The 16722-nt window shown below is 37.6% G+C and overlaps 1 protein-coding gene across 11 annotated transcripts in view; it reads right to left on the bottom strand.

The window, feature by feature from the left end:
• Positions 1-16722, bottom strand: part of LAMA2 (laminin subunit alpha 2) — a 356006-nt gene that overhangs the window by 156605 nt on the left and 182679 nt on the right. For all 11 annotated transcript variants that reach the window (XM_065056885.1, XM_065056887.1, XM_065056893.1 and 8 more), the window contains exons 13-15: positions 6979-7080; positions 6197-6408; positions 217-328 (exon numbers count right to left, since the gene is read on the bottom strand). In XM_065056885.1, the coding sequence (XP_064912957.1) occupies positions 217-328; positions 6197-6408; positions 6979-7080 (426 nt within the window). The remainder of the gene's footprint in view (positions 1-216; positions 329-6196; positions 6409-6978; positions 7081-16722) is intronic.

Genomic DNA, 16722 nt, shown 5'->3' with positions numbered 1-16722 from the left:
AACTTGGAAATCACCACAGAGGTGTAAAACTTCAGATTTCAATTATCATCCAATATAATGAACCACCACCTAGAAATAAAGGTAAATAGACAAGCTATCCTGAATTCCTAACAGGAATGGACAGCTCTTTTACTATTTCCTACCAACACAGGGCCCCTGGTTGCTTACAACTGTCACAGTTATCACAACCGATCTAGACTGCATCATGATACTCACCTCACAAGAGGTACCATCATACCCCGGGGGACAGTCACATAATTCCACTGCAGACGCCACCTTTCTCCCAGTTGAAGTGTGGTCAGCAGCTTCAATGCTACAGCTTCTTAGTCTGGATGTAACAGAAATGAAACAGTTAAAATAGCAAATTAAACAGAAGAATATGAGCAGCTGGATGCAACAAACAGTATATAGAGACATTTTGTGGCTTGTTTAAGTTTTCCTGTTTAAAAGTAAGGAGGTTTTCGTATTAATCTATTTCTTCCTAAACTACACATCTGTAGGCTTGTTACTACTTTTGTCCATCATGTGAGGCAGACAACGGTCAGATACACATCAATGAAAGTGGATTAAAGCAGTCTCACAGCACTGTATCAGTAGGTGGAAGGCTACTCCTGGGCTGCAAGCCACAAGTACCAACTTACATTGCAGTTGTATACAAAGCAAAATTGACACTAAGCAGTGTCTTCAAAATTTATAAACCAGCTTTCTAAAACATTACATTACTAAGTTTTGGTTATAGGGTATTTTTACTCTGGAGATTCGACCTCTGAAAGATATTTCAGCTCTGTCCAGGAGGATCTAAGTATTATGTACATAAAAGAAAAAGTATGTACATGAAAGCAAAAAGAAATCTTCTACCATATACCTCCGTTTCCCCAATGACAGAGGAGACAGATTTGGAGAATTTTCTGCTCTATGCACAATCACCTTTGAAAAATAAATGCTAGACATTGGCTAAACAGCCATTATATACCAAACACTGAACATTATTTTTATTTAAGTATGATGGAATTACGATGAGAGAAACAACAGAAGTATTTTTGATAATCTTACAGGTAATACGCAAAACAGATGTAGTGTACCTCAACAGTATCCATTTGGGGAAAGAAATTGGGATTTGGGGATTTAATTCTCATGAGAATTCAGAAGGAATATTAAGGTATTGTAGAGGCTCAATGATTTCTATTTTCACACAGAAAAGAGAGGGTTATCAGAGGGTTTGGTTACTAGAGCTACCTAAAAAGCTTCTGAAGTCTTTTTCAGTAGAAAATACCTTTCTATCATGACATGCATTTTGTTGAATAAAATAACAATTTTTCTTTGGAAGATTGAAACCAAACCTTTTCTTTCCTTCATACTAAGGCATTTGCCTTTTGGCTGCCAAAAACTCCTGAAAATTATCTGGATGACCTTGGATAAGAAAACATGCAAGAAAAATATTTTTTTGTTATTGCAGCAGTTAGAGGAAACATTAAGACAGGATATTTTCCCCACTCAATTTTATGACTACTCTCAATGACACAGACATAAAAGGTAAGCAGAAAAAAAAAAAGATTTCTGAAATTAGGATGGGAGCTTCAGAAAAACAGAAATTATACCATCACTGGGGATATGACTGGACCATGGAGGCACTATCATTGCAGATTATGCAGTTAGAAGCTTGAATCTAATTTGGTGATACCAGAACCTCTGTAAAAGGTTCTTGGAACTGTTTTAAGAGATGGGTGTATGTTCCAATCCAGATCTTCAGTAAGATCTCTCTAACTTTTCAATATTTTCCCTTCACTCAATTGCTCCATGCTTATTTTGCAATCATCCTTTTGAGTTTTCCTTACAATAACATAACCAACCTCTAGGATATTAAAGAGCAAATAGTGATGGCTTTAACAGTAAAAACTCTAACAATATGAGGAGAAAAAAATCTGTAAATGAAGAAAAAAATTACTAGCAAAAGTTTTATTCATCCTTTGAACTACAGCTAGCTCGCTCTCAGCACAGATCTCAGAACAAAGAGAGGCACTTACACACAGAAACAATCCACCCAGTATTATCCCACATTTGTATTCACTGAATTGTTCCAATGTTCATTAGGTTCTGCTATTTGCTAAATGGGATTTTAATGTGTTTAACAGTTTTTGGCATTAACAGTTACTCAGTGAAGAAAGCTGCGGTGATTTTTTTTTTCTCCCATTTTGATGTTACAATTTTGATTCCTCGATGCCATTCTGCATTCATTAAAATACATAATGCTGGCAGTAATGGGGCACTGGATCCTGGAGATGCATGAACAATTTGAGATTCAACATCGAGACCAAATATTTAAGCTGACTGTTACTGTCAACAGGCAAGTGTTGACTTCTAAAAACAAACAAGATTAAAAAGGAAGGGGACGTTTCAGGCAGTATCAGCACAGCTTACTGTCTGCTATGCCAGGCATCTGAATCACATCAGCTACGTAAGGCACATGAAGAACTGACCGAATCATGGCTCATTTGTCCTGAAGCCAATTCTGCATATGGAAAACCCTTGGCCTCTCCTTTCCTATTTCTCCTTGCATCTAGCACTGCTTCTATATGTGGTGGCATGCAATTTGTTGTCTTTAGCACCACAATTTCCAGTGCCTGATTGTCTACAATATTTACCATCTGTGGTCACTCTGAATATTAAAACTGAAGAAACAGTGCTACCAAACTTTGTTTGAATCACAAGCTAATGATATTAGATTATACGAAATTATAAAAGAGACCCATCTTTTCCTGGTCTGTTGCATCTACCACAAATGGATTTAGCTGCAACTGTTTGGAAGATCTGTCAAGTTAGGGCAGGATCTTGATTTAAATCCAAAACCTGTAATCGCTTTCAAATTTATTTCTGCATCCTGCTTGATAATCTAAATGAAAGCCTGCTCATTTGAGGTAGCAATAACAACATTCTATACTTAAAATGACAAAAAAAATGTTCTCAAAAACATGCTTGAGTGAAACTCAGCTTTACTACACTGTTAAGTAACTACTTGAAAGTCCTACTGATTAGCTAATGTTTCTAGTAGGTTAAACCAAACAAGGGTGAAAAATATAATAATTATGTTAAAGTTCTTGCCACCTGTAGACAACTCCACTGAATTTTAAGTCACTTTTTACAAGACTGCAAGAAAGGTTCTTAATCTTACAATGCCTCCATTCTGGCCTCTTCTCAAGCACAGATTATAGTAGCACCCTGGGAAATCCTTACACATAACAACACATGGGGTGTTATTATCCATTTTGAAAACTTCCAGTATTTAAATTAACAGGTTGCTTAATATAGCAATCTTTAATTAGCATGTTGCATAATTCTCCTAATGTTTTGAGGCAGAAATTGCCATTCATGAAGGATCTAATAACCCTGTAATATTTCTGTCTATCTGCCAGACCCTCTTTACTTTCTCAGAGGAGTATCCATCTGTCCACCATACATACCTGTTTAAAAGAAAATAAAAAACTCTCAGTTTGTGTCTACTTATTGACTAAGGCTTAGCTCTACACTATTTATTTGGCAAAAATATCTTCCTTTGCAGCTCATCAACAGTAGTCCTTAATCAGCCCAAGATATGATAAGAATACCTTCTTCATTTGGTCCGGCCACTTACCCTGCAGTATTAAAGAGGCAGAATACAGAAAAAAAAGAGTTGCTTTTCATGATCTTATGAGATATGAGCACAGCTTTGCACCTAGTATGTTTTAGCATGAGTGAAAGCCAAAGAGAATATCAAAAAATTAGAACTGGGGCATACCATGGAAATCAGCAATATGCCTACAACAACTGATCATAAACTCAGCTGGATGACTGTAGACACTGTTGTTGCTAGAACACATCATGTGGCTGGGAGCATGCACTCTTTTGAGAAGGCTTAACTGCATCCAGTAAATCCTACCCTGATGGGTGAAACTATGATTCCTCTTGTTAAATCAAAGACGAAAAATCCTATTCATTTAATTGCTATTGGAATTTCACACCTTCTCTTCTGTCCCTGCAATGAGCACCCTGACAGCACTCAAGAAAATGTATTTACTTTAGAGCAAAACTATTTTCAGAGACTTCTGGACATGCTGATGGTAATCACAGTAACCACTGCATTCTTCCATGGTAAAAGACATCATAGGGACAACTAGAGAGGTACCAGTAATATAAAACCATTTCTAGCAAAAAAAAGGTACTCTTCCAAATTACTTCAGCCCTTTCCCCTGTCTTTAAGGGACCAAACTTCTCAACTGTAATGTCATCACATATAGAAGATGGTGGCTACTACCCTGCAAAGCATAAATTATATGTTTGTCCCAGAGCTCTTGCAGAATATTTCCAAGACATGTTTTCAGGAAGCTATCTATAACACATGACAAAAAGGCACGAAATATAGACTGTGCCAGTTCTACATGTGTGTGTTGACCTGATCTCTGTGCTGTCACCACCCAGAGGGGATCTGATCTGTTCCACCATACAGAAGCCAGTACATGTCCAGCAATGCACTTTCTCCACAGAGCTTAACTGCCTAGCCAAAGTGGCTTTTGTAGGAAATCTCGGCTTCTCATTCTAATGCAAACATCAGTACACAAATATATGTAAACCACTGACAGCTGAAGTTTGCACTTACCGTAATACTTAGTAAGACCTTTGGCCCAAACAATGTCAATCATATATATCTCCTTTAAAAGAGCTTAGCATATAAAAGTCGCTATTACTCAGCCCCAAAATTGCTCCTTCAGTTTGGAAAATTCTGCCTAATTTGGTTTGGTTTGGTTTTATTTGAATGAGAACAGAGTGGAGGAACAACACTCACTGAGCTCCCACAAGTCTCAGCTTCTCATGGTTTGCTCATATTGCATAAGTGGTGAGCTCTGGCCTGGTGGTTTGACTCTCCTCTAAGACCAGAGTGAGAAGGCGATGTGCCATGAAAGGTTCTCAAACTGGATGCAAGAAGAAGCAAGGCTGATGACCAAATGAGCAAATTGGGAAACAGTTTGGCTCAAGCTCATTATGATTCACAAACTTATTTACAGAGAGGAAATACATACCTCTCAATGAAAGAGGAAGATTGAAGAAACATGAATTCTTTTTTGGAGGGAAAAGATGTATACTGCAAAAGCTCAAATCAGAAAACTGTATGCTGTTGACACAACCAGCCTCTCAATTTAGGAAGTATTTTAATTGCCTAAGTATTCAAATGATGGATTGCTGATGAAATTTCACAGTAGCAAAAACTGTATCTATGCTCTCAGCAAATAATCACTAATGTGCTGTTAGCTCCCTTCATTCCAAATTGGCTTATGCTGCTGAATCAAGTGATGTGTAGCTTAGAGAACATTTAGGTTTCATGCCTTGTCAGTAGAAAACTACTATGCAATCAATTCTATTGCACATTTAAAACATGTTATTTATGCCACTTAACTATCAATGTATAGACAGTATCATACAGCATCAGGAGAGAGGCTCTCTTCTAGCCCACCTGGAGTACTGCCCATGCACTTACGAAAATTTTAAATGCAAGATGAGCCTAACAGGTTCAACCATATGGCAGCCACTGAGATAGAATAACTGTGTCATCTCATATAACATGTCTTTCATTTTATCAGAAGACTCAGAAGAGTTCACGTGAAATCAGTGGTTTTAAGCAGTCCAGGCAGCAACCTGACATAAATCAAGGGAAAGGCTTTGGGATTAGCAAGTTCTGTGTGTGGTACTGACTAAAAATATAGAAAACTCCCCTCAAGCCACTTTTCTAGCTTAGAGCCTTAGGATATTATTCTCTTGTCCACTATTAATGTGGCCCTGTATGCTCACTAAATGGGGAAAACAATATTTAAGCAATATATCATCTCTTACTTCAACATGTCATTACAGCACTCCATGATTTACCATATACATGGGAATTACAGTGTTCATAAAACAAGCATATTTATAGAACTGCCATTCGTGCCTTAGCAGTCCATGTGTTTTCATCTTCTTACAAGGCGGCTTCTTTCTGTTGCTTCTTCTCCTCCTCCCCCCTACCCAAAATGAAAAAAAAAATACTAACGACTGTTTGAAAGTGTAAATGAATGCTATGGATTTCACAATAATAACTTAGTGTGTTTTAAATTACACCAGCTTAGTTCTCTGAAGTGAGAAAACAAGTATTTTGAGAAGATGCCTGTAGCAAATACATGTTTCCCATATTTACCTATAGATGGCATTCATCCCATTGCTGTATGTGGCTCTTATGAGGATCCTCTTCACATTTGCAAGAACAGTCATGAACTCCCTCCTGCTGACTGGAAGATCAGTGCCATGCACAGAGAATGATTCTGGTTTCAGCACAATTTCTTCAGTGTGCTCTTCAGAAGGCTGCAGGTGAATGCCCTCTTTTGGAGTGCTGATTCTCAAGTCACCTCCCTAGATAGAGCCATGAGAGAGAGACATTTAAATATGAAAAAAGTCTAAAAAAGCTCCATCTGCAGACAGTCGGGGTATGGGATTTATTAAATAATATATTTTATGAGAACAAAAATATCAGGAATAACATTCACATTCATCCTGAAATTGGCTTGCCCAATAAAGTTGAAAGTCAGTCCTAAAGAAAGTTTAGGTTATTCAGCTAAAACCTAGTGTCATGGTTTTGCATAGGCAAAAGCAGATTCATACAATGCTGCGCTGCACAAGAACAGGTCTACTGAAAGAATGTGAAAGGATTACCTCCAACAACCAAGTATTTTTTTCCTTCATTCTTCCCGATGAACAGAAACAATATAGTTTTGTAAGCTACTGCAAAATTGCCAGAGGCTCCTTGAGATACTGAAGATTTTAGTTCTCTAAAGTGTGTCCATTTTCTGATAGTACAAATTAGCTGAAAGTACATGCACCCTGCTGTTTTGTGTCCTCAACCACCAGGTTTCCCGCTGAACATCTGAAGAAGTAGGCAATTTTTTTTATTTTTTTTGGTGGCTGAAAATACAATCACTTTACCTCTATGATGACATCAGATTGAACTATCAATTGAACTGTCTCTTCTTCCTCTGTGAAATCATAGGAGACTGTAAATTTCAGATGTCCTCCAGCAGCTGCTACCTGGTGAGAAAAAAAGACAAGAAAAATGCAACTAAATGAAACAGGTCTTAACCATTTCGGGTCAGTTTTCTTGGGAGTCAGTACTTCCCAGAAACAAACTTCTAATGTTGCAAAGCTGTTTGCAGATACCTGGGGATTACAGGTCTATGAACCATTCTCTTCTTGCTCAACCATCTAGAAACCACGCTTAAGACATTTTTCTTCTCTATCTATTGAAGACTATAAATTCCTTAAACACATGGACTAACAATCAGAACCAGACCTGAAATTTATGCAAATTTTCACTTGATACTGACATCAGGTTTTCAGTGAACATTACTTATATGGTCCTCATTTAGGTTGGACTTATACATCAGCAGCTTTAGCAACCTTTGGAAGATTCAATAATTTCAGTTTTGTTGATGGGGCAAACTACCAGAAAAGAAAAAAGTCCAGTGATGTTTTTCTTAGAATGAACTGTAACCTAAAATAAAGTAGGAATTGTCTCTTACTGTGTCAAATACATTTACTTTAAAAGAATGCTCCAGTCCAGCTCTTTCTCTCAGTTTGACTCAGTCTTCAATGTCAGCATTCAATAACCAGGCTCTTGTGTCATGCCAATATATTTTTTTCTATGCTTATTGGCCAAAACCATGGCAGTGGCAATAGCTTTTCCATGAAGAAATGGAGTAAGCAGATCACTTTAAGAATCCAAATCAAAAGATGAAGACTTGAATGACAGAGTTCAATACAAAAAACAATGCTTTTATTTTTAATTGTTTGGAAGTAGCATAAGTAAATCAGAGGTTGCAAGAGCTGTATTTTGGGTTTTAAACGCATCTGCCTCATACTTCAGTGCAATGGCAGCCTCTTCTTTGGTACTACTAAAATTATAGGGATCCTTCTGCACTTCCAGTGCATATTGCTGACCACAGAGCAAACTCATGATTCTTCTACAAAGAGAATAATCTCGTTATTCCCAAGGACATAATGTGCCACCTCTTGTTTATCACACTAGATGGTTTTGCACACAGTAACAGAAAGCAGTGAAAGTAATCAACTTCATTATTTTTTTATGCATCTAATTTAAGGGAAGAAAAAAGTCCCACTTTTAAGTCACGGACATCAACTGATTTGGAATTATCCACAAAGGTATAAAAATCCATAAACTGCAACTGAGATTGTACAGCTAATTGCTAAGTTAAAGCCAGAAAATTCACTCCAATTCATAATCCAAAGCTTGGATCATAGAATCATAAGATTATAGAATCACAGAATATCTCAAGTCAGAACGGAACCATAAAGATCATGGAGTCCAACTTCCTGCTCCCCATAGGACTATTTAAAACTAAACCATAGGACTAAGAGCATTGTCCAAATGCTCCTTGAACTTGGTGCTGGGACCACTTCCCTAGGGAGCCTGTTCCAGTGACCAACCACCCTCTCAGTGAAGAATCTTTTCCTAATGTCCAGTCTAAACTTCCTCTGATGCAGCTTCATTCAATTTCCTCGTGTCCCATTGCTGGTCACTAGAGAGAGGAGATCAGCACCGATCCCTTCACTGCCCTCCTTGAGGAAGCCGTAGACTATGATGAGGTCATCCCTCAGCCTTCTCTTATCCAAGATGAACAAATAAAGTGACCTCAGCCACTCCTTGTAAGTCTTGCCCTTAAGAACCTTCACCATCTTTGTCACCCTCCTCTGGACACACTACTAATTTCACATCCTTCTTATATTGAGATGCCCAGAACTGCACACAGTGCTCCAGGTGAGGCCACACCAGGGCAGAACAGAGCGGGACAATCACCCCTCTCACCCAGCTGGCAATGCTGTGCTTGATGCACCCCAGGACACGGTTGGCCCTTTTGGCTGTCAGGGCACTGTTGGCTCATGTTCAAATTGCCATTAACCCAAACCCCCCAGATCTCTTTCCATGGTGCTGCTCTCCAGCCTCTTGTTCTGTATGTACAAGCAGGATTACCCTGTCTCAGGTGCAGAGTCTGGCACTTGCACTTGTTAAATTTTCTATAGCTGGTGATTGCGCAGCTCTTTAGTCTATCCAGATGTCTCTGTAAAGCCTCCCTACCCTTGCGGGAGTCCACAGCTCCTGCTAGTTTAGTGTCATTGGCAAACATCAGCACTGGATGTATACATAGTATATAAACCTGTTAGGACCAACGCAACTACATTCAGCCTTGAGTATAGCAACATGAAAATACTTTTTTTTTTTTCCATAGACATACTTTTTACAGCATTTTTGTTTTGCCTGCAGTCAAGGCTAAACACTGGTTTATAAGTGTAAAAGAAAAGTGGAAAAATCATATATCCAAAATGCTGCAAGACATACAGAGAAATGCTTTCAGCTTTAGACAAACATTTAAAAAGAGTAACTTTTGCAGAATTTTATAATTTCTGTTTCAAGTTCAGACTACAATGATTCAAGAAAGTGAAAATAATGCAAAGACAAAGACTGTATGGTTTCAGGCAACCTATAATAATTATGCACCACAACAGGTTTTACTTTTTCCCAACTGCAGGGTTCTGATTCAAAATAAATGCAGACAGAAAACAAATCAACAATGCAGACTTAGACCAAAAATCTGTTGGAAAGGAGCAGACAAACAGATAATAGAGAAAGGAACCAGAATGAATTAGGGACTTCTATATATAACCATCACAAAACACTAGAGGAAAAAGGTGGGTTTGGCTAGTCCAGAAAAGAGAATGCTAAGAGGGAATAGGAAAATAGTTTACCAAAACACAAAAGACTGGAAAAATGAAATGGTAATTTTTATTTTCCTGTGCCAACTGCAGGGAAAGCAAGAAGATTCACCTTGAACATGCAGAAAGCTTTCTGACTGTAAGGATGGTCACATATCAAGCAACTTGAAAATGCTACTGAATTCCTTCCTTAAATGTTTAACAGCAGTTCAAACATGTCAGAGATACTCTAGGTATGATGCCTAAGAGTTGGAATACGACTAAGAAGTCTCCTGAGGTCTCTACTAGCCACAGCAGTCTGAGTTTTGCAGCTGCCGCTGGCAAGATTTGCATATCACAAACAGAATCGCACAGTGAAGTCAAGGTCCCCAAATGGCACTTGTTGGAGAGAGTACCTTGTAGTTCAGAATATATATATTTATCGTGTGTGTTGTATAATATCAAAGTAGATTAGAAAAAAATCAAATAAAATAGAAAGTACTACTTCCATCTGCCATTGCTTATAAATATTATTTCCTTTCTCTGTATATTTTAAGTACAAGCTCACTCTCAGGCAAAATAATTCAGAAGTCAGTCCCTGTGCTTTATGAACAATTACGTCTCATCTAGCGCAAAAAATACTTTTCACTGAACTTTGAATATAAGGGTGATGCAGAAGTTGGGCACCGGTGAGATCCCTTCATTTTGAGACTGTTCTCTGTATCACCCAATGATTCAGAGTTCTACCTCAAGGACTCTCATCCGAGGCCATATCAACACGAAAGAGAACAGAGCATAAAAGTTTGCCTTGCTGGTGACAAAGGCATGTATTGTTGAGACAAGAATAGCTGACTAAAAATGTCAAGGAAGTTCCACAGAATTTCCTTTATCTCTCCCCCCTGTTTTTAGATTGATACATCAAATATTTCTTCTCAGCTCAGGAAGCAGAATCTACACGTTCAAGAAAAGTCACAGGCTCCCCAAGACTTACAAGGATAGGAGAGAGAAATCACACCTATCTAATTCTAATCCACCAAGTTTCTGGCAGATAATTTTTTTTGATTGGCTAACTGTACTTCTACTATTATGTTACATGTTTTTGAAGGATACAACCAGAGAGCAGACGAGACTGATTGCGACATCCTAGCAGTTGCATTCTGGGTGAGCCAAAATCCTCTGAAGCAGGAGAGATGGGTTCTTTCCTGTGAACTAATGCCCATTCTCAACAGGAAGAAAAACAGAGGGTAGGAGGAAGTGCTCAGTACTACCTTATGTAATGCACGCCTTAATGTTATGCCTGTCGTACTAAAATAATTTTTAAATCAAGACAAGTGATACTAAAGCACAAATATTTACGGCATTGAAACAAATAGCATTGCTACAAATATTCGCAAAGCCATACATGAGGAGAACTTGATTTTCTTTATATGGAAATCAAATTCTGGAAGTTTCTCTCTTCCTCCACTTGGTCAGTCTGCTGTCAGTGCTTTTCTGAGGCAAGCTGTCAGGATCTCTCCTGCTAATGTCATTGGAGAGTTCCTCTTTCTTATACAGCTTTTATAACCCATCTTATTCTTGAATCATTTGGTGATTCACACTTATCTTCTCCAATGCCTCTTGTAGCTGCCTATAAAGTTTGAGCACTTACTCCACTACAACAGAGGTCATCTCATTTCTTCGAAACAACATCTGCCAAATGTAGCTTCAGAAGTTCAGGAGCTACCAACACTAAACAGCGTGCTGTTTACAATCCCTTCTCATTAATCAGTAAAATGCTCTTCTGTCAGGTAGGAAGAGACTCAGCTTGTGATTAGTGCATCTAAATACAGTTGCCTGTTTGTGAATTAGATGACCATGACTCTCTTGAGTGGAAGCCAAATGGAATATACTGGGGCATCTGATATGATGCTATGTGGCTACATGTAGACAACTGAAAGAAGGGATCTAGAAAGTGTTCACTCTATGATTTCCCCACCAATGAATGACTTTCAAGTCACTTCACTTTGTATTTGTATTAAAAAAATAACTTGGAAGGCATAAAATACATTTCACAAATAAATAATCACACAGCAAGTGTATTATTGAAATGAAACCTATGCACCTTGTCCACATGTTTAGTAGTAAAATCTATATCAGAATGGAGCTCAGAGAGGCTTTGATCTCAGGCCTAACCCAAAAGAATATGACACTTTCAAAAGCAAAAATGCATTATTTCAATGAAGTATATTTAAACCAATACTCATAAACCACCAGACTTTATAAATGAGTGAAATAAAAGGCATCAACAAATTTCAAGAAGTTGGACAATCTTTTCCATCTTCACTGTTAGTGGTTCTAGCAGAAATACAGACACTGACACATTGTATTAGAAAGATAAGCATTGCAGAGAGAGTTTATGTTTTTATTAGACCAATACAGCTGCAGTACAGCTATGGAAAGGTGAAATGCTTTTGGAAACATGAACCCTGCTTGCTATTAATTATTGTTTACACAGACATAGAATTAGAACTACACCAAGTGAAAAAAAATTATAGTAAAAAAAAAAAAAATCAAAATAAAAGAAAAAAAGAAAAGAAAAAGAAAAAAAAAGACCTTAAACCCATGAATTAGCAGAATATTTCAGTGGAGAAAGCTAGTATACATACCTCCACATACAAAACCAAGGAGGTGTCTCGCAGCAAGATGCTGATTGTAACTCAAAGTTCTAAGAGATAAAAATGTTCCCTTATTCCAAAAGACATCCCCAAAACAAACAAACCCCCCATTTGTTTCCTGATATGCCTGTGAACATTCTTTTGCTTGTTGTCATGATTATGAGAAATGACACAGATGGTCATTCAGTTTTCCATTGGCTCTGTCATATTCCTGGTGGCAATATCTACCACTAGATACAGTACTTGAAGGTAATGAAATCATATTGTACACAGTTTAACATTCCCTGCTAGCCTTCTTGAAACTCCATGAAATAGAACTGCAATAAAATGTTGATGTTTATTTGGAATCTTTCACCTTCACAAACTCTCTAGGTACTCATTTATTTTATGACACAGATTTCAGCAAATATAGAGATATCTGCCACCAGAACATCAGCACTGACTATGTGAAGGAAACCCTTTAAAAAAATAAGATTGCTCCCAGTTTCTTGGTGGTGATCAATTTAGTCCATAATTCATTGGCACCTATACAGCTGTGATATGATTTGACAAGGTGCTAAACAGGTAATGTACTGCCTTACCCAATGCCTAAATGTATTCCAGTTCTTCTAGCCAGCCAACTCAATGCAGAAGGGAATAGATAAAGAGCTTCTTTTCCTAACTTAATTTACTTACATTTAAGGAAAGATTGTATTGTTAATCCAGCTCTCATCTGGATTGTTGTTTCTTTAGAAAAAAGTACTGGCTGTAAATGAACAATATTTAATTGAGTTTTTCTGGTCCAGGCTTCATGCTGGTTGTAGAATGAGGGAAGGTAAAGACTAGGAAAGAATTCTGATAGAACCATCACCAAGAAAACATCGGATTTTTATTCATTTAGTAATAGCTCTCAGTAAAGATTGCATGTTTTAGTTTTGCACACGATCCAATTAGAAATTAAATAGATTATCCTCTCTTAAACAGACCTGAATTTAGATAGGATATAAAAGCTCTTCTGAGGCATTATAGTAATATTTCAGATAAAGCAGGAAGCAGAATAACCATGTTCCATTTGAATGACAGTATGGTTCTGGTGAGCTTTAAAAAAATGCCAGTTCTCTTCATAGGGAAGTTGAATTTTTCCCCTGAAAGAATGGACTTGTTCCTCCAACTCCCTACCACTTAGAGTTTACTCAACTCTGTTTGAGCTAGTTCAGACTGCTACAGCTTCCCTGCTTAAGAACACTCAGAATTCTTCTATACAAATTGTATAAATTGATGCTACATTCTACCTAATTTCATTTATTCAGAATACTGCTCCAGAGAAGTTCACTGAAAAAGGACGAAATAAACTTAAATAAAGTAGCCTGGTCACTATGTTGCTTGGTTCAGCTGTTTTCTGTGTGTGTTTTTCTACAACACTGAAGCACTCAAAGGGGAAACAGGACTTGAAACAGACCACTCTGATAACCAAGTCACACTGTAAGAAGATTTCCAAGTCATTCTTTTCTGGAATATTATCAAGAATGTTATGATACAACCTCTTTAATTTTCTGTATTTCCTCTGCTGATCCTATGTAAAGGCAGAGTTAAGCCAAAGATAAAGGAGCTTTAATCAATGTAGGCACTTATCTAATCACAGAATGCTCCCCCATGTCTAAGATAGATACTAAGAAATCAAAGAGCAAGATACAAAGTATATCAAAGAAAGAACATTAATTTGCTCTACCTCGAACAACCTTTGTGGAATACTCAAAAAAAAGCCTTAAAAACTCATTCTGTAAGATCTTCTTTCTTCATACACTGAGTAACAGAACAACACATTCACAATAAATCTGAATATTTCACAGTTTCCTAGCAATGAAAAGAACCATTAAATCTGTGGCTTTAATTGTCTTCCCTAAGGAAAAGTCTTCTCTGATTAAAAGACAAATATTACCTATCCATAAAGCAAGCACAACTGATAAGAAGCGACCAAAACTCCACCAAATTGTACTTCATATGTACCTTTAGCATGTCTCTCTCATATATTTTATAACAATATTCAAGTAACTGGGATCTCTTCCAGAACATGTATTAGTCTCAGCTACAGCAAAGTCTGTACACTGCATCAGTTCAAGAAGGACAGGGAACTGCTGGAGAGAATCCATCGCAGGGCAACAAAGGTGATTAAGGGAGTGGAGCATCTCCCTTATGAGGAAAGGCTGAGGGAGCTGGGTCTCTTTAGCTTGGAAAAGAGGAGACTGAGGTGTGACCTTATTAATGTTTACAAATATATAAGGGGTGAGTGTCACGAGGATGGAGCCAGGCTCTTCTCAGTGACAACCAATGGTAATGGGTTCAAACGGGAACACAAGAGGTTCCACTTAAATTTGAGAAGAAACTTCTTCACGGTGAGGGTGATAGAACACTGGAAGAGGCTGCCCAGGGAGGTTGTGGAGTCTCCTTCTCTGGAGACATTCAAAACCTGCCTGGACACCTCTCTCTGTAGCCTCATCTGGGTGTTCCTGCTCTGGCAGAGGGATTGGACTAAATGATCTTTTGAGGTCCCTTCCAATCCCTAACATTCTGTGATTCTGTGATCTGATCACTAGGCAGTAGAAGGAAAACACTGGTGCCCATCAAAGAAATATCGTGTGTTCAAATTCAAACACAATGGAAACATGAAGGAAGAAAGAACATCAAAAGGGGAAGGCATTATATTCTAGTATCTCCTTAATCGTCCTTTTCAAGCATCCCTCGGTTTTGCTAGTATACCAGTAAATCAAGTTTAATTGGACAATTTAAAGCTTTTTTTGGTTTTGGTATGGCTGCCTTTTCTTTCTTGCTCCAGAAGATACAAGGTATCATTTTTGTAAGGTGCTTGATAACTCTTGCCATCCTGAGTGTGACAAACTGATACTTAATTTCCAAGCCCTTCATATTTAAAATAGTTTGTCACATGTGACGGAGACCAATTAAAATCTCACACAATTATTTTAATTGAATATATCTGCTATAATAAGAAACATTTAATAGGAAAATATTAAAGAATTCAATAAGAAGCTTCTTACATATGGATTTTCTAAATTATAGCATAAACTGACTGATATACTCAGTACTACTGAGATACTGCATTAAGATTACCATTTCATAACCCTAGTTCTCTTCTTCTTTGGATGCACTAGATGCAGTATATGGAAGCAAAGAAAAAATAGATGTCTAAATAAAATGCAACAATTAACTGTGTTTAGTACATAATATCGAAACATTAAATGATATCACATAACTCTAAAAGGAAAAATGGAATAAATCTCAGTTCCTAAGGAAGATGGGAAATAAAGGACATAGCTCTCCTGTGAGCCCTGTGCTGCCACTTCTACTTATGTTGAGTAGCAGCTACTTCTGAAATTAGCACTGAAAAAATAAATGGAACCAGTGACTGATTAAAAAAAATTGCACAATAAGATTATATGCAGTTTCCTGAAATGTCCTTATGAATGTAGACATTTACTCTACAAGTTCTCAAATCTCTCCCAGCTGTAATTCCTCTCACTAGAAAAGAGAAACACAACTGTCTGACCAGCCATTCCTGAAGTCTAAAATCCACTTTCCTAACGATAAGCCTTAACAAAATTTAGAATATATGATTACTTTGCTATAGTTACTTAACCATAGAAATTACAGCACGTAACCTTAGCATGGCTACTCCCTTTCTTGTTCCTCCTTTGCTTTATTATCAAAGTCCTTCCATGACTGTGCCTTCTCAACCACTGTTCTCCAAACTGCTGTAACTAGATCAACATAAAGTTGAGTTGATCTCAGTCTTTGGAAGTGTCCCAGTCTGGCAAAAATATGCCAGAAGCTGTGACACCATAGCATAATATGCCAGACACCTGTCATAGAGGGATACTCAAAAAAATTAACCTGTCATCAAAATTGCAGACACTTTTCCCTAACTTACTACAGTTAAACTGCAGAGGGGGAAAAATACAGCCAACACAAACTCACCAGCTGCTGACTAGTTTTTTTGCAACAGCTGCCCTGATCTTTATAAGCATCAATTTAGCAGTGTCAGAGTGGCTGAAGGGTGTAGGTCTGGATAAAAATACTACTTAAACTGTGAAGACAGTTCAGACTACTAGTGATATCGAAATCAAACTCTACTACTTGAGCATCAACTCTGAGACATGTTTCTAAATAACATATCCTCATCAAATGTTTCTAAGTAACAACAGTTTACTGCTGATCTTGTAGCTGTCAACAACCTCATAACTGAAAGTAATTATTAATTTTACTGATTAAATGTTCATCTCCCAGTACCATGGTCTTTAGTTCCAAGGGGACAAAT

This window comes from Columba livia, chromosome 3, assembly GCF_036013475.1.
Source record: "Columba livia isolate bColLiv1 breed racing homer chromosome 3, bColLiv1.pat.W.v2, whole genome shotgun sequence".
Taxonomy (NCBI): Eukaryota; Metazoa; Chordata; class Aves; order Columbiformes; family Columbidae; genus Columba; species Columba livia.
This window is presented reverse-complemented; position numbering and strand designations above follow the sequence as displayed.